The sequence below is a fragment of the Ascaphus truei genome, chromosome 12, assembly GCF_040206685.1.
Source record: "Ascaphus truei isolate aAscTru1 chromosome 12, aAscTru1.hap1, whole genome shotgun sequence".
Lineage (NCBI taxonomy): Eukaryota > Metazoa > Chordata > Amphibia > Anura > Ascaphidae > Ascaphus > Ascaphus truei.
The window spans coordinates 6349941-6375318 of NC_134494.1; the positions used below are offsets into that span (position 1 = coordinate 6349941).

The 25378-nt window shown below is 51.4% G+C and overlaps 2 protein-coding genes across 3 annotated transcripts in view; one reads left to right on the forward strand and one right to left on the reverse strand.

Moving 5' to 3' along the window:
* LOC142464336 (uncharacterized) overlaps positions 1 to 25378 on the forward strand; it is an 898100-nt gene that overhangs the window by 636033 nt on the left and 236689 nt on the right. The gene's annotated exons all lie outside the window — the stretch shown is intronic.
* On the reverse strand, positions 13747 to 17167 carry LOC142464333 (uncharacterized). Its single transcript, XM_075567838.1, has 2 exons — positions 16977 to 17167; positions 13747 to 14878 (listed from the first exon to the last, which is right to left on the reverse strand). The coding sequence occupies exon 2, from the start codon at positions 14631 to 14633 to the stop codon at positions 13800 to 13802; it is 834 nt and encodes a 277-aa protein (XP_075423953.1). The 5' UTR covers positions 14634 to 14878; positions 16977 to 17167; the 3' UTR covers positions 13747 to 13799.

Consider the following 25378-nt stretch of genomic DNA (forward strand, 5'->3'; position numbering starts at 1 on the left):
TAACAGATACTTGCAATGTCCAGGATCTCAGAGTTTGGATTGTAATGTCCGTGTGCCAGAGTTCAGGGGTAACAGAGAGCAGCGTAATCAAGTCCATAAGCCAGTGTTCGAGGATAGGAGAAGGTAGCATAAACGTATCCGAATGCAGGGTCCAGGGGAGGAGAAAGCAGGGTAATCCAATTCAAAGCAGAGTTCAAAGCCAGGGAGATCCAAAGGTAAACAGGGACAGGAACCAGCGCTGAAAGAGACAGGAGAGCCAAGCATAGAGACTGCACACACAGGGGTCACAAGAAGCTATGTAGAGCAATGAGCTAGAGCAGGGGGGCGCAAGCTTTTTTCCCTGCGCCCCCCTGCCGGCGGTCCTGTCACTCCCATGCCCCCCCTAAACCCACTTACCTGCGCTCCGACGTCATTACATCACGTTGCCATAGCAACGTGATGTCACATGACCTCACGGCATCATTTTGACGCCGCGTTGCCATGGCGACGCAGGAAGGAAGCCGCCGGAGCCTAGGTAAGTAAAGGTTTACAGAGGCCCTGCAGCTCCCCCGGCACTTAATTTACGTGCCTTCGCGCCCCTTAATTTACTTAATTTACGTAAACCCCGCGCCCCCCGCAGGCAGTCTTGCGCCCTCCCTGGGGGTCGCGCCCCCCAGTTTGCGCACCGCTGAGCTAGAGGACAGACTGGGATTATAAAGGACGGAGAACCAATGGGAGAAGAGGGCAGAGTGGGGGGTTGTAGAGATAGGTCAGAAGGAGTGAGGGAGGAGACAGGTAAATCAGACAGGGAAATGGCTTGCACACTATGAGGGGCGGAACCAGGGCTCTGGGAAGATCTACAAGTGGAATGTGTGCGCGCGCCTTCTGTAAGGGCTGGATGCACGCGCACAGTGTGTGCCAGGGAGCGTGAGGAGCGTTGCGCCACGGGGGCACTTGCCACGGACGGCGAGGGGGCAGGAGGAGCAGCAGAAGGAGGTAACGTAATGGGAGAGGGAATAGAGGCGCCACGAGCAATGAGTGCCGCGGGGAGGATCGGATGTTTGAGGATAAGCGTGCACCTTGCGGGGAACGGGCGTGACAGCTGGACGTGCGTCCGGACAGGGCGCAGAGGAACGGGTGCGGGAGGAGGAAGGGAGAGATGAATGAGGTGGTGGAGGAGAAAGGTCAGAGGCAGGGAAAATAGGGGTGACGGGGACATATTGGGAAGCAGGAATCCCCTGAACCGTCACAGTATCCCCCCCTTGAGGATCGATCTCCGAGCGATCCTGCCATGGCTTCTGGGGAAATTTTCGATGAAATTGCCAGAGGAGTTTGGGGGCGTGAATATGACGAGAAGGAATCCATAAATGCTCCTCTGGACCATACCCCTTCCAATGAACGAGGAACTGTAAGTTGTCGATTATGGAATGAACCTCATATTCCTGCTGTCCGTGAATGGTCACGGGGTTTGGTTTTCGGGACGGTCCGGAAAGTGGGAGCTTTGGATGAAAGGTTTGAGCAGGGACACATGGAAAACAGAAGGGATCCTCATGGTGGGAGGAAGTGCCAGACGGTATGCGACCGGATTGATCCTCTGCAGTATCTTGAAGGGACCCAAGAATCTCGGTGACAATTTCAGAGACGGGGTCTTGAGCCTTATATTTTTTGAGGACAACCATACTCTGTCTCCGGGTTTAAACGAAGGACCTGGTTGGCGTCGTCGATCTGCCTTTGTTTTCTGTCTTGAGACGGCAGTTTGTAGAGTCTTCAGAATCCTCCTCCAAGAGTTTCGAAGAGTAGAAACATGAGAATCCGCTGCGGGAACGCCAGAAGGGAGGGAGGAGAGGGGAAGACTGCTAGGGTGGAATCGAAAATTAATGAAGAAAGGGGACTCTTGCAAAGATTAATTTTTAAGAGAGTTAATAGTAAACTCGGACCATGGTAAAAGATCCACCCAGTTGTCTTGAGACTCGGAGACGAAACATCTGAGATATTGCTCTAAGGTCTGATTCATTCTTTCCGTTTGACCGTTGGTTTGAGGATGATAACCAGAAGAAAAAAGAAGGGAAATCCCAAGTCTCTGAGAAAACGCACGCCAAAATTTAGAGATGAATTGAGAACCTCTGTCAGGAACAATTGAAATAGAAAAACCGTGTAATCTGAAAATTTCTTTAGAAAAAATATCGGCCAAAGTAGCAGAATTAGGGAGACCCTTGAGGGGAATAAAGTGTGAATGCTTGGAAAATCTATCTACGACAACAAGAATGGTATTCATTCCTTTAGAATTGGGTAGCTCAACAATAAAGTCCATAGATATATGTTTCCAAGGTTGTTCCGGAATGGGAAGAGGCATAAGAAGACCAGAAGGTTTGTGATGAGCGGATTTACTCTGGGCACAGACCGGACAAGCTTTGGTGAAATAAAAATGTCCTTGTTCATCTCAGGCCACCAAAAGGTCCATTTAATAAGATCCACTGTTCTCTTGAAGCCTGGATGGCCGGCTGATCTGGAAGAATGTCCTCAAAGTAGAATTTTGTGGCGAAAACATGGAGCTGCATATAAGCGTCCCTCAGGCACCTTAAGTCTCCTGGGAATGTGAACCTGGGCTTTGTTGATTTCATCCAAAATATCAAAATTGTTGGCAGAAATTATGCACTTAGCGGGGAGAATAGATTCAGCAGATTCATTGGAGTCGTTCTCCGTGGCGAACTGGCAAGAGAGAGCGTCTGCTTTGATATTTTTGGTACCGGGAATATAAGAAATAGTATAGTTGAAATGGGAGAAAAACAGAAATCAACGAGCCTGACGAGATCCTAAACGTCGAGCCCCCTCAATATACAGTAAATTTTTGTGATCGGTGAGGATGGCAACAGGTTCCTTGGTACGTTCGAGAAGATGCCTCCATTCCTGAAGAGCCAACTTAATGGCCAGTAGCTCACGATTCCCAACATCATAATTTCTCTCGGCTAACGAGAATTTCTGAGAAAAAAAAACGCAGGGATGGAGCTTCTCTTGGGGAGAGGATCTTTGAGAGAGTACTGCACCGGCTCCTACATCAGAGGCGTCAACTTCTAACGTGAAAGGAAGCGACGTATACGGATGTCGTAGGATGGGTGCAGAGACGAAGGCCTTTTTGAGAAACTCGAAGGCGTCAATGGCTTCGGATGACCAAGTCGTAGGGTCAGCACCCTTTTTAGTCAATGCGGTGATGGGAAGCGCAATGGAAGAAAAATTATGAATGAACTTCCTGTAATAATTGGCAAAGCCGAGAAAGCGCTGCACGGCCTTGAGAGAATTTGGCAGCGGCCAGTCGAGGACAGACCTCAATTTTTCTGGGTCCATAGAAAAACCTTGGTTAGAGATAATATAGCCTAGGAAGGCTGTGGACGTTTGGTGGAACAAACATTTCTCCATCTTGGCGTATAAGTGATTAGCACGAAGCTTAGAGAGTACCAGTTTGGTATGGCGAATGTGCTCTTCCAAATCTTTAGAGAAAATGAGGATGTCATCTAAATATACGATAACAAATGTTCCTAACATGTCCCGGAAGATATCGTTCATGAACTCTTGGAAAACAGCAGGAGCATTGTATAGCCCGAAGGGCATCACTAGATACTCATAATGTCCAGATCACGTATTAAACACGGTTTTCCATTCATCCCCTTCTTTAATACGGATGAGATTATAGGCCCCTCTTAAAATCGAGTTTGGAGAAGATAGAGGCTCCTTGAAGACAGTTGAAAAGTTCAGAAATTAGGGGAAGAGGATAACGTTTTTTTACCGTAATTTTGTTGAGTCCGCGAAAGTCGATACAGGGTCTTCACGAAGAAGAAGCCTGCCCCAGCGGGGGAAGTAGAGTTGCAGATGAATCCTTTCTCCAAATTTTCTTGGATGTAAGACGTCATAGCCTCAGTTTCAGGAACGGATAAAGGATATGACTTCGACTTTGGGAGGATGGTTCCTGGAATTAAATCAATAGGACAATCGTAGGGACGATGGGGAGGCAGTACCTCAGCTTGAACTTTATTGAAAACATCCAGGAACTCGTGATACACCTTCGGCAGGATAGATAGGTCGGAAGGAACGGAATCCAAACCAGCGAGCACAGCAGCAGGAGTAGTGGTAGACAGAGGCTCAGGCTAAGAAGACCATTGGATAGGTAAGGAATCGGTCCAATCTATGCACGGATTGTGGAGCTGCAGCCAAGGCAATCCTAGAATGACCTGAACGGTGGGAGAATTTATTTATTTATAAAATATTTTACCAGGAAGTAATATATTGAGAGTTACCTCTCGTTTTCAAGTATGTCCTGGGCACAGAGTTAAGACAAATAAGACATGTTTACAAATACAGTGACATAATGAGCAGGGTATACATTATATACAAGACATTGCATGCACAGTTAAAGATAATTTGTATAGAATGGAAGACATCAAAAACTATCACCTCCTTATGGCCATCCGCCGTGGTCAACGTAAGAGGAATGGACTCCCAGATAATGAAAGCTGGCTGAAGCGGACGTCCGTCGATAGCTTCAAGTCCAATGGGCGCTTTTTTCTTGACCAGAGGGATTTGATTCTCAGAGGCGAAGGTGTGATCCAAGAAGTTGCCGCCAGACCCGGAGTCAATGAAAACTTTAACTTCTAATAGAAGATTAGGGCCCGTCAGCGTTACAGGAAGCAAGAGTTTCTTTGGGAGGTCCTTAGGGAGAGAGGGGCAAGAAGAGATTGTACCCAGCAAAAGCCCCTCTACCTTTACTGGGTGTTCCCGTTTCCCGGCTTCAGGGGACAGTTCTGGAGCCGATGTTCTGGGGAACCACAATAGAAACAGAGACCCTTCTGACGACGTCTCATTCTCTCCAGCCTGTAGTTGTTGGCTACCGATTTGCATCGGTTCAGGAGCATCCAAAGCCAGGAAGGGCGAAGCAGGAGACCTGTGAGAGACAGAGGAAGGAAGAAGAGAACGGGAACAGTGTCGCTCGTGACATCGTTCTTGGGTACGTTGATCCATACGTATGCTGAGAGTAATCAGTTGTTCCAGAGAAGACGGCCGGGCGTGAGTTGCGAGATCATCTTTTAATGTATCAGATAGACTGTGCCAGTATGCTGCGGCTAGTGCCTCGTCATTCCATTGAGTCTCCGCGGCGAGAGTGCGGAACTCTATAGCATATCTAGCAGACGATCTTCGTGCCTGTGAGATGTGAAATAAAGAAAAGGCGGCCGTCTCCCGGCGTGCAGGAGTGTCAAACACTTGTTGGAATGCATGCCTAAATTTAGGGTAATCTTGGGTCAACTCAGGTTTGTGCTCACAAAGGGGAGAAGCCCATGCGAGGGCTTCGCCGGTTAGTAAGGCGTAAATGTAGGCCACCTTGGTACGGCCGGTAGGACAGAGAGAGGGAGACATTTCAAATTGCACCTCGCATTGGTTTAGAAATCCACGGCAAGCGAGAGGGTCCCCATCATACCGGTTGGGAGGTGGTATACGTGGTCCTGAGTTACCGTAGGACACTGAGACAGGAGGTGACGGAGCCACTGGGGTTTCCTGGAGAGACAGGTTAGCAAGCTGTTGCGAAACAGTGGTTAACTGGCTACTGACAATTTGTAAATGTTCCAAGGAAACGCCTTAGCCCACCTCAGGGGGGTCTGCATTTATTGGGCTCTGCATAATGTAACGCCTGTATGCCCGCAGACCTGGCCAGTCCCCAGTACTGAGGTGGGTAAGGTTATAACACGCACCCACAGCAGTGAGGGTGTGCCCGGAGTGTGGTAGTGCGTTGCCGGGCCTGTTGAGAAAATGTTAACAGATACTTGCAATGTAGACTGATATGGTAGCCCCTGCTGCTGCCTCAAACAAGTATTAGGTGAACGATGCTTTGGGTGTATAAATGGAAGGGAGTAGGGTAGAGATAGAACCCAAATACAGCACTCAGGTTCATGCTCTGTGTGATGAGTGAATGATTTAAAACATAACTTTATTAGTGTACCAATGAGATAAAATAATGGGTATTAAAAACAGACGACCTGAAGGTAAGCTGACCTTCAATACTTGAACCGTATAGGTTCAGGGTCTATGATAGCTGTGTGTTCCGTGATAATCAGGTTACACACTAACCAACAGTCCTTATAAGGATCTGAAGTGAGGAGCAATTTTTACAGGGTGTCTCTTGGGTAAGTATTGGGGTGCAAATCACTAATGGCAAAGTAAAATGAACCGAATAAATAATAGTGTATACTTGTAGTGGATAAACTATGATTACATGAGATCTGAACAGTTCCAGCATACAATGAGTCTCGATAGAATAATTCTATGGTAAGTTGGATATTGAGTCAGGTTGACCTAAGGTAACCTCCTTCTGTGTGCGGTGGTAGGGAGGATATGACCTCTAATAACCTTATGACGCTAATGAAAGGCTATTTGCACAGTGTGCATAGTGAGACAGAATAAACTCATTCTCCTATATATCAGAGACTGTCTAGACCACGTGGTAGTGTACACATTTATAAAATAGTAGTACTGGTTCATACAGTATAAAAACCAAATAGTGATAGCTGCCTAAATAATGCTCTCAGCTCAATCTTACTGTGATTTGAATAGTAAGGTGTGTATTACATTGTGTCACTTTGCCTTTGTAGACCTGAGAGTTAACGCTGACAGATACCCAGATGTAGAGGTCAGTATATACTGGGTCATGGACTAACACACCTTTGTGATAGTTCTGCTCAGGGGAATCGTGACACACTGGTAATCACATGTAGGTAGGCTGAGTGCAACAGACTGTGTGTTGGAAGTGAAGTATCCCCCTATAGCTGCTGTCAGGAGATCCCTGAATACCAGCAGTAAGAGGGGAACTAAACTAGATACTTAAGCCACATAAGAGCAACAGTTGCCTGTATCAAATTACAACGAGACTCAAAGTGTCCATTGGGGCACTCTGAGAGCCTGGATAGATCGCACAGGCAGGGAACCGCATCAACTCGCGGTTAGAGACTATGGATGCGGAGGGACTCAGACCCCTGCGCGTGCACGTGTGAAGACCGAGCCGCTCTTGCTCTTATGTGGCTTAAGTATCTAGTTTGAATTGAATTGGATCTATTCCAGGTGTGTGTCTTGCACCTTGAGTTGGAGCACCTCTGCCTCCAAGGAGATAAATGCCGGCTGCAGAGGTCTTCTGTCTGTGGCTTCAAGAGCGATGGGCTTCTTTCTGTGCCTGGTAGGAACCAGATGGTGTTCTGCGAAGGCTTGATCTTTGAAGTTTCCTCTGGCACCTGAATCGATGAAAGCAAGTGTGGATACTTGAAATCCCTCCCCAAAGAGTGTAATGGGGACAAGAATGTGAGACGGGTTATCAGTAGAAATAGGGGCGAGAAAAAGCGTTCCCAATGAGACTCCCCCAGAACTCATGGGAACTTTGCGTTTCCCAACTTTTGGGGACAAAAATAGGCAAAGTGTCCAGAAACACCGCAATAAAGACATAGGCCAGCATTTTTGAGGCGTAATTTCTCATATTTGGAAAAACTGGTACCTCCTAATTGCATAGGTTCGGACGTATCCGGGGTAGAAACTTCAGTGGAGCTCACCTGATTGATCACGGATTGATCCGTGCTGGGATGGTACGATGGTGAACCTTCTCTGAACGTCTCTCCAGGAGGCGACGATCCACCTTGATACAAACAGCGATGAGTTCCTCAAAAATCGATGGGACGATCGTAGGCTGCCAATTCATCCTTCAAGGTTTCAGATAAACCTTGCCCAAAGGCTGCGGCCAAGGCTACGTAGTTCCAGTCGGTCTCGGCAGCTATAGTTCTGAACTCGAGGGTATTTGGCTACTGAACGACTGCGTTGGGAAACATGAAAAAGTGTAGAGGAAGCACATACGTTACGACCGGGTGTATCAAACACTTTCCGGAATTCCCGGGCAAAGGCTCCCATATTCTGTGTGAGGTCGGTTCTTCGCTCCCAGATGGGAGATACCCAGGGAAGAGCGTCATTTACAAGGAGAGAAAAAATACACGCTACCTTGGTGCGGGGTGCCGTAAAGCGTGAAGGATTCATTTCAAATTGTATAAAGCATTGATTAAAAAAAAAACGACATTCATGAGGGTCGCCCCCATAACGGTTGGGAGTAGGTAAGCGAGGTTCTTGAGAAAAATGCAAAGCGGGAGTAGTGGGAATCTCAGGAACAGCAGGTACAAGAGGGGAATGCAGTTCCTGTAAAGCACGAGAAAGGGTGCGAAAGTCCTCCTGAAGGGAGAGCATGGTTTGCTCTCTACCCACAATCTTTTCCTCTGAGGCGGTTAGGTAGCTTGCGTGTGTGCGCAGGACTCTTCCTACCTCAGCGGGTCGAAGTTTGTGTTGCTGAGCATACTGCAACGCGTAGTTCACCAAACGAAGCGCGACAACAGTGCTGAGGTAGGGGATTGGATAACGCCGACCCACAGCCATGGGGGCACGCCTAGGATGTAGAGTAGTCGTTCAAGCCATGTCAGTATTACAGATAGTAGAATGGTTAAGGTACTTGCCAGGTTCAGGAGCGGAGAGTTGCGGATCGTCAGTGTGCGTAGCCAGGTTCAGGATTGGAGAGTATGGGATAGTCGGGGTACGTAGCCAGATTCTGGATAGGAGAATATCGGATCGTTGGAGTACTTAGCCAAGATCAGGACTGGAGCCAGGAGAATGGTCATACAAGCCGGATCAGGAGTGGAGAGAAGCGGAATCCAAGGTGCTAGCAGGGTTCAGGCAACAAGAGGTTAACAGGCAGATAAGGCAAGGCAAGGTCTCAGGAACAAGGATGTGGCAAGGCACGGCGTCACAATGACTATGCTCAGCAAGGAATGATAGCAGACTGAAGGTATAAATAGGAGCCTCCAATAGCCAGTCAGGGCAGAACCAGGAAGTAAGAACCGATAGGCTGCTGGTGCACACAGGTGTGCCCTATGATGTAGCCTAATCGGGGATGAAGGTGGCACTGCTCGCGCGCGTCACGGAGGCCAGGAGGCGGGGCTTGGAGCGCGCATCACTCCCACGCCGATTCTTGGGACAAGAGGGCGCGGGACCAGTCATGCGCCAACCCACGCGCCTCACGGAGGTCAGGGGGCGGAGCCGAGAACGTGCGTCATTCCCACGGCGGTCCTGACTTTCCCCAGAGCGGGGGCGGGGCTTGACTCAGGGAGGCAGGGAGGCTGGCCGAACGCACCCGTCATGCGACAGAGATGGGAGTGGGATCCAAATCCGCGGGCGGGTCAGAACACACAAGGTCCACACGCGCATACTGGGACCACGAAACCGCACATCCTGGGTATCCGTCACGGAAGGCTTGTTGGGGTGAGGAAACGGTCTGCGACCGCCAGGATGGCGAATCCACACAAGTTCATTGAGGATTGTGGGCATTTGTTTATGCACAGCTCTCTTAAGGTCCAGCCACAGCATTTCAATCGGGTTGAGGTCTGGACTTTGACTGGGCCATTGCAACACCTTGATTCTTTTCTTTTTCAGCCATTCTGTTGTAGATTTGCTTGTGTGCTTGGGATCGTTGTCCTGTTGCATGACCCAATTTTGGCCAAGCTTTAGCTGTCGGACAGATGGCCTCACATTTGACTCTAGAATACTTTGGTATACAGAGGAGTTCATGGTCGACTCAATGACTGCAAGGTTCCCAGATCCTGTGGCTGCAAAATAAGCCGAAATCATCACCTTTCCACCACCGTGCTTGACAGTTGGTATGAGGTGTTTGTGCTGATATGCTGTGTTTGGTTTTTACCAAACGTGGCTCTGTGCATTATGGCCAAACTTCTCCACTTTGGTCTCGTCTGTTCAAAGGACATTGTTCCAGAAGTCTTGTGGTTTGTTCAGATGCAACTTTGCAAACCTAAGCCGTGCTGCCATGTTCTTTTTAGAGAGAAGAGGCTTTCTCCTGGCAACCCTTCCAAACAAACCATACTTGTTCAGTCTTTTTCTAATTGTACTGTCATGAACTTTAACATGTAACATGCTAACTGAGGCCTGTGGAGTCTGAAATGTAACTCTTGGGTTTTTTGCAATTTCTCTGAGCATTGCACGGTCTGACCTTGGGGTGAATTTGTTGGGACGTCCACTCCTGGGAAGATTGGCAACTGTCTTGAATGTTTTCCACTTTTGAATAATCTTTCTCACTGTAGAATGATGGACTTTAAATTGTTTTGAAATGGCCTTTATAACCCATCCCAGATTGATGGGCAGCAACAATTGCTTCTCTAAGATCATTGCTGATGTCTTTCCTCCTTGGCGTGTTAACACACACCTGAATGCTCCAGACCAGCAAACTGCTAAAACTTCAGCTTTTATAGAGGTGGTCACACTTGCTGATGATCAATTAATCAAGGGCATTTGATTAGCAGCACCTGTCTGCTACTTAGCATCTTCATTCCTATGGAAGCAGTAAGGGTGTACTTAGATTTTCACACACAGCTTCCCATTTTGGCTTTATTTTTGTTAAATAAATCATGACACGGTGAACAAGTCATGTGTTGTTCATCTGAGGTTGTATTTACCTAATTTTAAGACCTGCTAAGGAACAGATGATTGATATTATGTCCTGATATGCAAAACCATAGAATTCAAAGAGGGTGTACTTTCTTTTTCACACAACTGTATATACCACACACACACGCAAAAAGGAAAATAAAATTGTAGCTATTATGACATTGGCATTGTGTACCCACTCACAGCATCTCTTCAATCACTAGTTATTTATTATTTATTGTTATTTTACAAGGCATACAGAAAAGAAGTAGGGATGTGATTAAGGTAGCGAGAATACAGATTGGTTTCCACACACTGAATACAAATTGCAGACAAACAAAAAGACATTTAAATATATTAAACAGTCAGAGTAGGTAGGCAGAGCTCTGACTGTGGATTCGTTACCTGTGGATGCACACAGTGGACGTCCCTTCAAGGTACAGTATACAGGTAATGGGCCATAGTGCCCTGTCATTTACCTTGTGTATACCATACAATCTTTCTTATATTATACTGTCTGGGTAAAAATTGTGCACCATTGGTTGCGGTTGTCAAGTGTACATCGCTAGGTGCATACCCATTTCAGTTACCTTCTACACTCATTTGTGGACGTCGCATGAGTATCTGGACATTTATTACTACATTTATATATGTATACAAATCATATTGGACTATCTGAGCACCACAATCTACTGCTTAAATATATTAAACAGTTGTAAAAAGATAAAACAAAAAAGAGGAACGATCTTTTTTTTCCCATATGAACGTCCTGAATTAGCGGATTCCAAAACAATGTCTGAAAAGGAATAACTACCAGGAGTGAATACAGAAGGAGGAGGAAGTTATTAACCAGTCTTCAGGCTGTGAAACAAGTCCAAACCTGCCTTACAATTCTGATACATCAAGATAAATGTAACATTGCACTCAACTTGGGTTCTTTTTTTCTGATCATTTTAATGCTATTCTTGCCCCATTTTTTAATCTGGTAAATTTGGATAAAATAATCTTCCACCCAAAGAAATAAAATATTCCTATTTCTCCTATACAAATTAGAATGTAGGCATGTTCAATTTTAAATGACTTGTATTTTTCATATGCAAATCGAATATACTGTATTTTGCCAATTAGATTTTCATTAATAGCAATGTCAAGTACAATGTTAACAGAACCATATGGGTGTACCTCATACCATATGGGTGTACCTCTGTATAATGTAGTTGATGTGTGTGTATATGTATGTATAAACATATACAGTGTTCGACAATTATATACATTTACACGCCCGGGGTGTGTGGATTTAACCTCCGGGCGAGTAAATATTGGCCCAAGCAGCACACTTGTGTTTTTAAAATTTCCCTGCTCGCGCTTCTGTTTTTCCCGCACTCGCACTGGAGAAAAAAAAAAAAAGCCGGAGGCGGGTTCATGTTGTTGGGGGAGATTACCCCGCCTCCGGCTCTCTGAGCACTGCCTTCGCTCCTCCCCCGCCTCTCAGCAATACTTTCCCTCCTCAGCGCTTCCACTCCTCCCCCTTCCGGCAGCCAGCCCCTTGTAGGGCCATCTGTCACCCCCCCTCCCTCCCATCGGGCCATCTGCCCTCCCACCCATCGGGCCATCCGCCCTTCCCACCCATCGGGCCATCCGCCCCTCCCACCCATCGGGCCATCCGCCCCCCTCACATCGGGCCATCTGCCCCCCCTCGCATCGGGCCATCCGCCCCCCCTCCCATCGGGCCATCCACCACCCCCCCTCACCCCAATCTCTCCCGGCCTCCGTGACCCCCCCCCCCTCACCCCAATCTCTCCCGGCCTCCGTGACCCCCCCCCTCACCCCAATCTCTCCCGGCCTCCGTGACCCCCCCCCCTCCTCCTCACCCCACGCGGCGTCGGTGTGCTGCCTCTGTGGACAGTCTGCGGATCTGTCACACAAGCACTCAGCTGTTAATGAAAACCCCGAGCCCTGCTCTTCTCCTGCTCTGATGGCCAGCTCAGCTATTAGCAGGGGAAATCCCCTACCGGCCCTTCTCCATTCTATCAGCGTCTGCGTCCGCCTCTGGAGGGGGCGCGGCCCCTTGCAGAGGCCCTCCTGCCGTGCGGATGCCCCCGCTGCCATGTGCACCCCCCCTGCCATGCGGAGGCCCCACTGCTGCCATGTGCGACCCCCTGCCGTGCGGGTGAGTGTTTGTGTGTGTGAGTGACAGACTGTGTGTGTGTGTGTTTGTCTGAGTGAGAGGGAGTGTCTGTGTGTCTGTGCGTGTCACCCTCTCTCCCTCTCCCTGTGTTACCCTCTCCCTGTGTCACCCTCTCCCTCTCCGTGTTACCCTCTCCCTGTGTCACCCTCTCCCTCTCACCCTCTCTGTGTCACCCTCTCCCTGTGTCACCCACCCTCTCCGTCTCCCTGTGTCACCCTCTCCCTGTGTCACCCTCTCTGTCGCCCTCTCCCTCTCTGTCGCCCTCTCCCTCTCTGTCACTCTCTCTGTCGCACTCTCTTCTTCGCTCTCTCTGTCGCACTCTCTTCTTCGCGCTCTCTGTCACACTCTCTCTTTGTCTCTCATTCTCAGTGTGTCTCTCATTCTCTTTCCTGTGTCTCTCTTTCTCTGTCTCTCTTTCTCTGTGTGTCTCTCTTTCTCTCTGTGTGTGTGTGTGTGTGTGTGTGTGTGGGTGTGCCGCTCTGTGTGTGTGTGTGTCTGTCTCTCTGTCTGTCTCTCTCTGTGAAGCGCCGACGTCCAGACACTGGTTAAGGGGTTCAGGAAACTAGTCATTCACATCTGGCTTTTATTTCTAGATCCGACATTGACACACACACCTAATTGTAGTATAATGTAATACAATAAATACATTTATGTCAAAAACGAATGTTGTTCTGACTAGGAATTTATTAAATGTATTTTATTTATATATTTTATTTTAAAGCGGGGTTGGAGGCGGGAATAGGGGCAGGGTTGGGGGCGGGACTAGGGTCGGGACTAGGGGCGGAGTTGGGGGCGGGACTAGGTGACGAGTAGATTTTTTGGTTGGGCGAGTAGATTTTTGGGTGATTTGTCGAACACTGTACATATATATATATGTATATATCTATATCCAGTGGTCGACTAATCACCAAAAAATCTACTCGCCAAACAAAAAAATCTACTCGCCACCTAGTACCACACGTGTGCTGCTTCAGCCAATAGGAGCTCGCCACGATGTTAAATCCACTCCTGATTGCATTATCACAGTTCGTAACTCCTTTAAATTACAACTTGCATAGGCAATTATTTCCCTTTTCCCTAAATTCAAAAAAATATATTTATTTCGTTTTGTAATAGTATTTTGTATATTTTCACATTAATAGTAAGAGGGAGACTTTCCTTTGTGAATTAACTTGTGTCTAACAAGATTTGATTTTCGATTGAAGCTTTTTCCACATTCAGAGCAGTTATAGGGTGTTTCCCCTGTGTGGACTCGTTGGTGTGTAAATAGATGCGATTTATCAATGAAGCTTTTCCCACATTCTGAGCAGTTATATGGTGTCAACTCTGTGTGGATTCTGTGGTGTCTAAAAAGATTTGATTTCCGACTGAAGCTTTTCCCACATTCAGAGCAGTCATATGGTATCGCCCCTTTATGGATTCTTTGGTGTGTAGCAAGATTTGATTTATCACTGAAACTTTTTCCACATTCAGAGCAGTTATAGGGTGTCACCCCTGTGTGGATTCTTTGGTGTTTAACAAAACTTGATTTCTGACTGAAGCTTTTCCCACATTCAGAACAGTTATAGGGTGTCACCCCTGTGTGGATTCTTTGGTGTGCAACAAGACTTGATTTCTGACTGAAGCTTTTCCCACATTCAGAGCAGTTATAGGGTGTCACCCCTGTATGGATTCTTTGGTGTGTAACAAGATTTGATATATCACTGAAGCGTTTTCCACATTCAGAGCAGTTATAGGGTGTCACACCTGTATGGATTCTTTGGTGTGTAACAAGATTTGGTTTCTGACTGAAGCTTTTCCAACATTCAGAGCAGTTATAGGGTTTCACCCCAGTGTGGACTCTTTGGTGTCTAACAAGATTTGGTTTCTGACTGAAGCTTTTCCCACAGTCATAGCAGTTATAGGAATTCTTCCCAGTATACATTATTTGCTGTATAACATTACTGTATGTCCCACTGTAGGTTTTCATGTCTCTGCTCTTTAAACCCTCTTTTTCTTGAATGGTATTGTAATGTTTGCAAGTTTACTAAAATGCTGTTGATGAATAGGAATGCTCTGCCAAGTTTCTTGTAATCTTGTTCCAATTCTCATACAGACTTGTGAAATCTTGATGTTCTTAAAATATATTCCATTAACACCTCTGTAATTTATGATGTTTGGGACATTTCTTACATTGCTTCTTGTTCACGGATCAGTCATGTGCTGAAGATACATCTATGGTGAGAAAATATAACATTGTAATGCAACAAAGTACATTTTAATGAGAGACAAATCTTCATTAAGTTCAACCTCTATAACATTCTAGTTGTGCAAGATACTGAATCATATAATTAAAGTTATACACTACCGACACACTTTATTGAAGTGTGGTCGGTACCGCAAGCCGGGAAATCTCCCGGCTTGCTAGTGGCCGCCCCTCGGCGTGCCGCGCATCATAGACGCGCGGTCACGCGTCATCGGGAGCGTGCGCCCCCTGCACGCGTGTCCAGGGGCTCCCCGAGGGAGCCCTGGTGTCCCGCGATCGCGGGACAGCGGCAGGGGGTTCCGGGGGACCCGGCGGACCCGGCAGCGGTAGGGAGAGCGCCCCGATCGGAGGGCGCTCTTCCGCTGCTTCGGCGTGCGCCCGTCACACTCGGGCGCGCGCCAGGCTACTGCTGCGGCACAGAACGGGCAAATGCTCGAATAAACTGTGCCGCAGCAGTATTGTTATATTACAGTATAGTTATTTACATTAATCCAGAGGAAGGCAAAGAAACACCCAAATTAATAATTTTCCAATTTTGTCTCATAAGTGGAAATAAATATTTCCTCCTCACTTAATCAATGTAAATTCAATTTCTCTCTAGATCAGTGTTCTTCATATATTTAACTAGTTCAGCATATCTATTTAGAAATGAAAGTTATACACTATAAAAAGTTCAATTTAAAAATTCCTTGTATTGTCCTTGAATATATTTATAAATTGTATTATAGTGTAAGGGGCCAATTCACTAAACTTCGATAAGTTCAGTGCATTACCGATCGGGTTTGTATGTTCTTACCGGACTATAAAGGGTGTTATTTTATATTGCAGACACTTTTCAATGTATGCTCCTAAATTGTCCCCATAGCCCACCCTCTGTACTGTGTAAGGAAAATAAGATCAACCCAATCAAGCCCTAAAGTTTCCCTCACTAGAACATTTAGAATCTTTAACCCACAATAGTTTCTGGCTGGTCGTACCAGCTGCCCTTGGTACAGAATTGACTTAATACTGGACCCTGATTTCGCACTCGACTATTTCCAATCCGAGTTCTTAAACCTCGGTGATACCCATGCTCCACTCAGCAGAATAAGAGTTTGTGGGGCCCACCTTCTGTGGGTAACAACAGACCTTATATCGCTCTACCATCGTAGGGATGGGTTGTGGAAAAGCTACAAAGTAACTGGCACTACCAAGGATAACTACAGGTGCCTGCGGAATATGTTCACAAGGCAAACAAGACATGCAAAAGCACAATATTACTCTGACAATCTTCACCAGAATACATCAAATCCAGCTAACTTCTGGAAGGTTACCAACTATATATTCCAGCCTTCTAGCCATCAACAACCATGTAATATCATTAAGGAGGATATTATTCTGGCAAATCCCACTAACATTGCAAATGCATTCAATGAATACTTTGTGGGATGTGCTACTAAATTATTAGCAAAATGCAACCTGAACTACATATATGAACCTCATTCTGGGAGAGCCCCTACAGCCCCCACCCTCTCCCAACACTTCCCACAGTTTTCAAGTCCCTACAACTTTGTGTATGTATGTACACATGCATGTCTTTATTTATATAGCAACATTAATATACATAGCGCTTCAAGCAGTATTATACGTGACAATCATATAAATAACAAATACAGCTAAACCCCGTTATAGCGCGACCCATTATAACGTGGTTTTCACGTCGCTCCCGTTTTAAAAAAATAAAATGAAAAAAAATTAAATTTAAAAAAAAAATAAATTTTTTTTTGCACACTGCACACACTCAGTGTGGACCCACTACATCTACCGCTACACGCTGGAAGGGCTCACTGATCACCGGTAGTGGTTTCAGGGGAGCCTTCGCACAGTCACCCGATTTGTCTACTCACTGGCAGACATCAAAGGTGCAGCAGAATGCTGATACCTCCTGTGATGCCCCCGGCCAGTAGAAGGTCTGCAGTAGCCGGGCTCTGGTGCAAGTGACCCCCTGATGCCCTGCCAGTGGGATAGCATGGACTACCTGCAACAACAGTTCCCTATACTTCCTGGGAACCACTAGCTGTCGCCTACCTGTCCATGGTCTGACTGGAGCACCAGGGTTTGTTCCCGGTATATGAGTCCACGGTGCCACAGGAACCGATCGGGCGCACCCTCTGAGGCAGCCCAGACATAAGGGTGTGTAGGAAGATGGTTAAGTAAATAAAGCGACAGCTTCTGCTCAGCTAAATGGTTGTAGGTAGTTGTTTGTGGGAGGGGTGCATACTGGGATAGGAAATAATGGTAGAAAAAAGGAGAAAGTAATCCCTGTAATGCTTGCACTCAACCTCTTGAACAAAGCCTTATTTTTTCTAAAAGAGGTGAAACTTCACCTCCACTTACGTGTATTTTATTTTATTTGCACAAAATAAGCGTATCAGATTAGTCTTATATGTAAATGAGACTAATTTGACAATATTGCCTATAATAGTTTACAAGGTATCCCTTAATTCTCACACGCAGAAGTAAAAGTGAAAATAAAAAAATGCTAATGTTAAAGGAATTGTGTAATGTCGATCGTAAATCACCAAACTTAAATAAAGTGCACTATTAAGGTGCAAACATATGTATATCATTGTGTACATATAGTGATAAATTGTGATGTATGTTGTTGAATAAAGTGATTCCATCCTTACGTTCTTGTGATAGTGATGCGTGTGGTTAATTGTTCCCTTTGTTTTGCTTCCTAATAAAATATATATAAAGCAAAAGGTGTATTCTCTTGTTTTAAATTAAGTATCTATATCAGTAAACAGTACTTTGATTAGTACAAGGTGTATACAGTTACACAACTTCCAGTTGTCTAATATGTGCATACAGAATAATTGCATATGCACATAAGACACTTCGACAGAATGTTTACTTTTGGCAAGTGCTTTCTGTTCTCCTCAGGTTACACTGCTCTATGTTTTAGAGCACACAAAATATCTTTATATACTGTGGACTTTTAGCCTCTGTGGTCTCCTATTTTGTTAGTCACGCTTGTGACGTGGTTCCCACTTCCTGCTAATTTAGTATATATATATTTTTGTGCTACATATATTAGATGTGAGCACATACAGGAGCTGTTGGTTGTGTGGGTAATTGGAGCTCACAGGGTGCAATATCAAGCACTGTATCCTTGCTGCTCAGAATACCCTCCGTTTATCTCCATAGTTCTAAGAGGAGTCTGTGCAGAAACCTAACTGCTAGTGGATTCCTTCACGGTCCACATCTTAGTTACACTCGCTGTATAGATACATATAGTTGTTTCTTAGGCAAATTATACTCGCAACCTTTGTTGTGGTCTCGCTTAGTAAAGAGATGACTATGACGTCATCTTCACCCAAAAGTCATGGTCATCTCTTTACTAAGCGAGACACTACTTGGCGTTATGGTTGCTTCCGTTACAGTCCCGTAGAAGGACTTTTATACACATTTTGGGTATAGAGCGCCACAGGTAACGTTTATTCTCTCAATCCAATGTGATGATAATGATGCATTTCACATTAACTCCCTGAAGGGGTTAAACTAAAATATACCGTATTTATTGTAAATAGCGAACACCAAATTCACACTACTTTATCTTGCTAGAGATGGGTAACGTTTAACCAAATTGCAGCAGAAACACCACGTTTTCACTATTAACTAAACTAACTTGAAAATAAACGTTTCCTTTAAATGTTTTAGAGGCAGGTGCCACCCTACGCGTTTCATAGCGCTCAGCCACCTCGTCAGGGGGTGGCTTGTACTGCGACTGTCTGGCAGTATTTACAGCATCCCTCTTAATGGGATAATTATTCTAATTGGCACAAAACTACAATCAGTTGCGTTAAACAGATAGAAAATGGGAACAAATTGTAATTTGAGGCCGAGGGCTGCAAAACGCATAGGGTGGCTTGCACATAGCTGTAACAGGTCGGCCCTTTTAGTGCAATATTGCATGTATTCACAAAGCTCCGATAACAGGGTAATATCGCACTAATATAAATGGGAGATGGTGCTCAAGTACCTGATCCTATATCAAATTGTATCCATTCGATGAAAGGGAAAGAGCAAACTGGGTAATAAAGATATAATAATAATCAATGTACTAAACCTATAGAAGGAGCTCTAGAACACCCTGAAGGTGGGGGTTAGCATACAGAGACGCTTCCCCCTCCTCATTGGGTTGGCCCCAGGTATGAGTACCCACAAGTCCCCAGCAGCTCTCCCCAAAGCGTGCAGCTGTATCCAAGTCAGGAGAATCCAATGCAGTGTGTGTGCAGCGCACAGTAAGAAGAGAGAGAGAGAAGCAGATCTGGCAAAAATGTTCTCTTTAATGGGAAGCCATAAAATAGAGGCTTCCCATAAAAGAGAACATGTTTGCCAGACCTGCTTCTCTCCCTCTGTTCTTGCTGTGCGCTGCACACACACTACATTGGATAATATCGCACTAAAACGGCTTGTTATAATACTATAACAGTTTTGCTATAACAAGTAGTGCAATTAGCCTAAAAAAATTGCCAAAATGTTATTTCCTCCCTCACTGTGCCTCTCCCTTCCCCCCTCACTGTGCCTCTCCCTTCCCTCCACACTGTGCCTCTCTTTCCTCCCCACTGTGCCTCTCTTTCCCCCCCCCCACTGTGCCTCTCCTCCTCCTCCCCCCCCCACTGTGCCTCTCCTCCCCCTCCCCCCACTGTGCCTCTCCTCCCCCTCTCCCCACTGTGCCTCTCCTCCCCCTCCCCCCACTGTGCCTCTCTCTCCCCCTCCCCCCGCTGTATCTCTCCCCGTCCCCCCAATGTGTCTCTCTCCCCTACTGTGCCTCTCTCCCCCACTGTGCCTCTCTCCCCCACTGTGCCTCTCTCCCCCACTGTGCCTCTCTCCCCCACTGTGCCTCTCTCCCCCACAGTGCCTCTCTCCCCCACTGTGCCTCTCTCCCCCACTGTGCCTCTCCCCCCCACTGTGCCTCTCTCTCCCCCCCACTGTGCCTCTCTCTCCCCCCCCCCACTGTGCCTCTCTCTCCCCCCCACAGTGCCTCTCTCTCTCCCCCCCCCTACTGTGCCTCTCTCCCCCCCACTGTGCCTCTCTCACCCCCCCCCCACTGTGCCTCTCTCCCCCCCCCCCACTGTGCCTCTCTCTCTTCCCCCCACTGTGCCTCTCTCTTCCCCCACTGTGCCTCTCTCTTCCCCCCACTGTGCCTCTCCCCCCCCCCCACTGTGCCTCTATCTTTCTCCCCCCCCACTGTGCCTCTCTCTCTCCCCCCCCCCACTGTGCCTCTCTCCCCCCCCTGTGCCTCTCTCTCCCCCCCCACTGTGCCTCTCTCACTCTCCACCCCACTGTGCCTCTCTCACTATCCCCCCCACTGTGCCTCTCTCCCCCCCACTGTGCCTCTCCACACCCCACTGTGCATCTCTCCCCCCCCCACTGTGCCTCTCTCCCCCCCCACTGTGCCTCTCTCCCCCCCACTGTGCCTCTCTCTCCCCCCACACTGTGCCTCTCCCCCCCCACTGTGCCTCTCTCCCATCCCCCCACTGTGCCTCTCTCCCCCCCACTGTGCCTCTCTCTCCCCCCCACTGTGCCTCTCTCCCCCCCCCACTGTGCCTCTCTCTCCCCCCCACTGTGCCTCTCTCTCCCCCCCACTGTGCCTCTCTCTCTCCCCCACTGTGCCTCTCTCTCTCCCCCCCACTGTGCCTCTCTCTCCCCCCCACTGTGCCTCTCTCTCCCCCCACCACTGTGCCTCTCTCCCCCCCCACTGTGCCTCTCTCTCTCTCCCCCACTGTGCCTCTCTCTCTCTCCCCCACTGTGCCTCTCTCTCCCCCCCCCACTGTGCCTCTCTCTCCCCACCACTGTGCTCTCTCTCTCCCCCCCACTGTGCCTCTCTCTCCCCCCCCCACTGTGCCTCTCTCTCCCCCCACTGTGCCTCTCTCTCCCCCCCACTGTGCCTCTCTCTCTCTCTCTCCCCCACAGTGCCTCTCTCCCCCCCCACTGTGCCTCTCTCTCTCTCCCCCCCCCACTGTGCCTCTCTCTCCCCCCCCACTGTGCCTCTCTCCCCCACCCCACTGTGCCTCTCTCCCCCACCCCACTGTGCCTCTCTCCCCCCCCATTGTGCCTCTCTCCCCCCCCCCCCACTGTGCCTCTCTCCCCCCCCCAACTGTGCCTCTCTCCCCCCCCCAACTGTGCCTCTCTCACTCTCCCCCCCCCACTGTGCCTCTCTCCCCCCCACTGTGCCTCCCCCCCCCACCGTGCCTCTCTCCCCCCCCACTGTGCCTCTCTATCCCCCCCCCCACTGTGCCTCTCTCCCCCACCCCACTGTGCCTCTCTCCCCCCCCCCACTGTGCCTCTCTCTCTCCCCCCCCACTGTGCCTCTCTCTCCCCCCCACTGTGCCTCTCTCTCTCTCCCCCCCCAACTGTGCCTCTCTCCCCCCCAACTGTGCCTCTCTCCCCCCCCACTGTGCCTCTCTCTCCCCCCCCCCCATTGTGCCTCTCTCACTCTCCCCCCCCACTGTGCCTCTCTCCCCCCCCCACTGTGCCTCTCTCCCCCCCCACTGTGCCTCTCCCCCCCCCCACCGTGCCTCTCTCTCCCCTCACTGTGCCTCTCTCTCTCCCCCCCACTGTGCCTCTCTCCCCTCCACTGTGCCTCTCTCCCCCACACCACTGTGCCTCTCTCCCCCCCCACCACTGTGCCTCTCCCCCCCCACTGTGCCTCTCAACCCCCCCCCCACTGTGCCTCTCAACCCCCCCCCCCACTGTGCCTCTCTCCCCCCCCCCCACTGTGCCTCTCTCTCCCCCCCCACTGTGCCTCTCTCTCCCCCCCCACTGTGCCTCTCTCTCCCCCCCCACTGTGCCTCTCTCTCTCCCCCCGCCCACTGTGCCTCTCTCTCTCCCCCCGCCCACTGTGCCTCTCTCTCTCCCCCCCCCACTGTGCCTCTCTCTCTCCCCCCCCACTGTGCCTCTCTCTCTCCCCCCCCACTGTGCCTCTCTCTCTCCCCCCCCCACTGTGCCTCTCTCTCTCCCCCCCCACTGTGCCTCTCTCTCCCCCCCCCCATTGTGCCTCTCTCTCCCTCCCCCACTGTGCCTCTCTCTCCCCCCCCCACTGAGCCTCTCTCTCCCCCCCCCACTGTGCCTCTCTCTCCCCCCCCACTGTGCCTCTCTCCCCCCCCCACTGTGCCTCACTCCCCCCCCACTGTGCCTCTCACCCCCCCACTGTGCCTCTCCCCCCCACTGTGCCTCTCTCCCCCCCACTGTGCCTCCCCCCCCCACTGTGCCTCTTTCCCCCCCACTGTGCTCTCTCCCCCCCCCCCACTGTGCCTATCTCCCCCCCCCACTGTGCCTCTCCCCCCCCCCACTGTGCCTCTCTCTCCCTCCCCCACTGTGCCTCTCTCCCCCCCCCCCACTGTGCCTCTCTCTCCCCCCCCCCACTGGGCCTCTCTCCCCCCCCCCCACTTTGCCTCCCCCCCCCACTTTGCCTCCCTCCCCCCACTTTGCCTCCCTCCCCCTCCCCCCACTTTGCCTCTCTCCCCCTCCCCCCACTTTGCCTCTCTCCCCCTCCCCCCACCCCCCACTGTGCCCCTCCCTTCCCCCTCACTGTGCCTCTCTCCCCCCCCCTGTGCCTCTCTCCCCCCTCTGTGCCTCTCCCCCCTCTGTGCCTCTCTCCCCCCTCTGTGCCTCTCTCCCCCCTCTGTGCCTCTCTCCCCCCCCTCTGTGCCTCTCTCCCCCCCCTCTGTGCCTCTCTCAACCCCCCTCTCTCAACCCCCCCCGTGCCTCTCTCAACCCCCCGTGCCTCTCTCATCCCCCCCACCCCGTTCCTCTCTCAACCCCCCCGTGCTTCTCTCAACCCCCCGTGCTTCTCTCAACCCCCCCCGTGCCTCTCTCAACCCCCCCGTGCTTCTCTCAACCCCCCCCCCGTGCCTCTCTCAACCCCCCCGTGCCTCTCTCAACCCCCCCGTGCCTCTCTCAACCCCCCCGTGCTCTCTCAACCCCCCCGTGCCTCTCTCAACCCCCCCGTGCCTCTCTCAACCCCCCCCCGTGCCTCTCTCTCAACCCCCCCCTGTGCCTCTCTCTCAACACCCCCCCGTGCCTCTCTCTCAACACCCCCCCTGTGCCTCTCTCTCAACCCCCCCCTGTGCCTCTCTCTCAACCCCCCCCCTGTACCTCTCAACCCCCCCGTGCCTCTCTCTCAACCCCCCCGTGCCTCTCAACCCCCCCACCCTGTGCCTCTCTCAACCCCCCCCGTGCCTCTCTCCACCCCCCCTGTGCCTCTCTCTCAACCCCCCCTGTGCCTCTCTCAACCCCCCGCCTGTGCCTCTCTCTCCACCCCCCCTGTGCCTCTCTCTCCACCCCCCCTGTGCCTCTCTCCACCCCCCCCCCTGTGCCTTTCACTCCTCCCCCCGTGCTTCTCTCTCTCCTCCCCCCCGTGCTTCTCTCTCTCTCCCCCCCTGTGCCTCTCTCTCCCCCCTGTGCCTCTCTCTCCCCCCGTGCCTCTCTCAACCCCCCCCCTCTCCCCCCCTCCTCTCTCTCCCCCCCTCCTCTCTCCACCCCCCCCCTCCTCTCTCCACCCCCCCGTGCCTCTCTCTCCACCCCCCCTGTGCCTCTCTCAACCCCCCGCCTGTGCCTCTCTCTCCACCCCCCCTGTGCCTCTCTCTCCACCCCCCCTGTGCCTCTCTCCACCCCCCCCTGTGCCTCTCTCTCCTCCCTCCCGTGCTTCTCTCTCTCTCCCCCCCTGTGCCTCTCTCTCACCCCTGTGCCTCTCTCTCCACCCCCCCCCCCTGTGCCTCTCTCTCCACCCCCCCCCTGTGCCTCTCTCTCCCCCCTGTGCCTCTCTCTCCCCCCGTGCCTCTCTCAACCCCCCCCTCTCTCTCCCCCCCCTCCTCTCTCTCCACCCCCCGTGCCTCTCTCTCCACCCCCCCTGTGCCTCTCTCTCCACCCCCCCCGTGCCTCTCTCAACCCCCCGCCTGTGCCGCTCTCTCCACCTCCCCTGTGCCTCTCTCTCCACCCCCCCTGTGCCTCTCTCCACCCCCCCCTGTGCCTCTCTCTCCTCCCCCCAGTGCTTCTCTCTCTCCTCCCCCCAGTGCTTCTCTCTCTCCTCCCCCCGTGCTTCTCTCTCTCCTCCCCCCCGTGCTTCTCTCTCTCTCCCCCCCTGTGCCTCTCTCTCCCCCCCTGTGCCTCTCTCTCCCCCCTGTGCCTCTCTCTCCCCCCTGTGCCTCTCTCTCAACCCCCCCCTCTCTCCCCCCCTCCTCTCTCTCCACCCCCCCGTGCCTCTCTCTCCACCCCCCCTGTGCCTCTCTCTCCACCCCCCGTGCCTCTCTCTCCTCCCCCCGTGCCTCTCTCTCTCCCCCGTGCCTCTCTCAACCCCCCCTCTCTCTCCCCCCCTCCTCTCTCCCCCCCCTCTCTCCCCCCCCCTCCTCTCTCTCCACCCCCCGTGCCTCTCTCCACCCCCCGTGCCTCTCTCCACCCCCCGTGCCTCTCTCTCCACCCCCCCTGTGCCTCTCTCTCCACCCCCCTGTGCCTCTCTCTCCACCCCCCCTGTGCCTCTCTCTCCACCCCCCTGTGCCTCTCTCTCCACCCCCCCTGTGCCTCTCTCTCCACCCCCCGTGCCTCTCTCTCCTCCCCCCCTGCCTCTCTCTCCTCCCCCCCTGCCTCCCTCTCCTCCCCCCGTGCCTCTCTCTCTCCCCCCCCGTGCCTCTCTCTCCCCCCTGTGCCTCTCTCTCTCCCCCCCTGTGCCTCTCCCCCCCCCTGTGCCTCTCTCCCCCCCTGTGCCTCTCCACCCCCGTGCCTCTCTCCACCCCCCCTGTGCCTCTCTCTCCACCCCCCCCGTGCCTCTCTCAACCCCCCGCCTGTGCCTCTCTCTCCACCCCCCCTGTGCCTCTCTCCACCCCCCCTGTGCCTCTCTCTCCTCCCCCCCGTGCTTCTCTCTCTCCTCCCCCCTGTGCTTCTCTCTCTCCCCCCCTGTGCCTCTCTCTCCCCCCTGTGCCTCTCTCTCCCCCCGTGCCTCTCTCAACCCCCCCCTCTCTCTCCCCCTCCCCGTGCCTCTCTCTCCACCCCCCCCCTGTGCCGCTCTCTCCACCCCCCCGTGCCTCTCTCCACCCCCCCGTGCCTCTCTCCACCCCCCCGTGCCTCTCTCAACCCCCCGCCTGTGCCTCTCTCTCCACCCCCCCTGTGCCTCTCTCTCCACCCCCCTGTGCCTCTCCACCCCCCCCCCTGTGCCTCTCTCTCCTCCCCCCCGTGCTTCTCTCTCTCCTCCCCCCCCGTGCTTCTCTCTCTCCCCCCCTGTGCCTCTCTCTCCCCCCTGTGCCTCTCTCTCCCCCCGTGCCTCTCTCAACCCCCCCCCTCTCTCCCCCCCCTCTCCTCTCTCTCCCCCCCCCTCCTCTCTCTCCCCCCCCTCCTCTCTCTCCCCCCCCCCCTCCTCCTCTCTCTCCACCCCCCGTGCCTCTCTCTCCACCCCCCCTGTGCCTCTCTCCACCCCCCCTGTGCCTCTC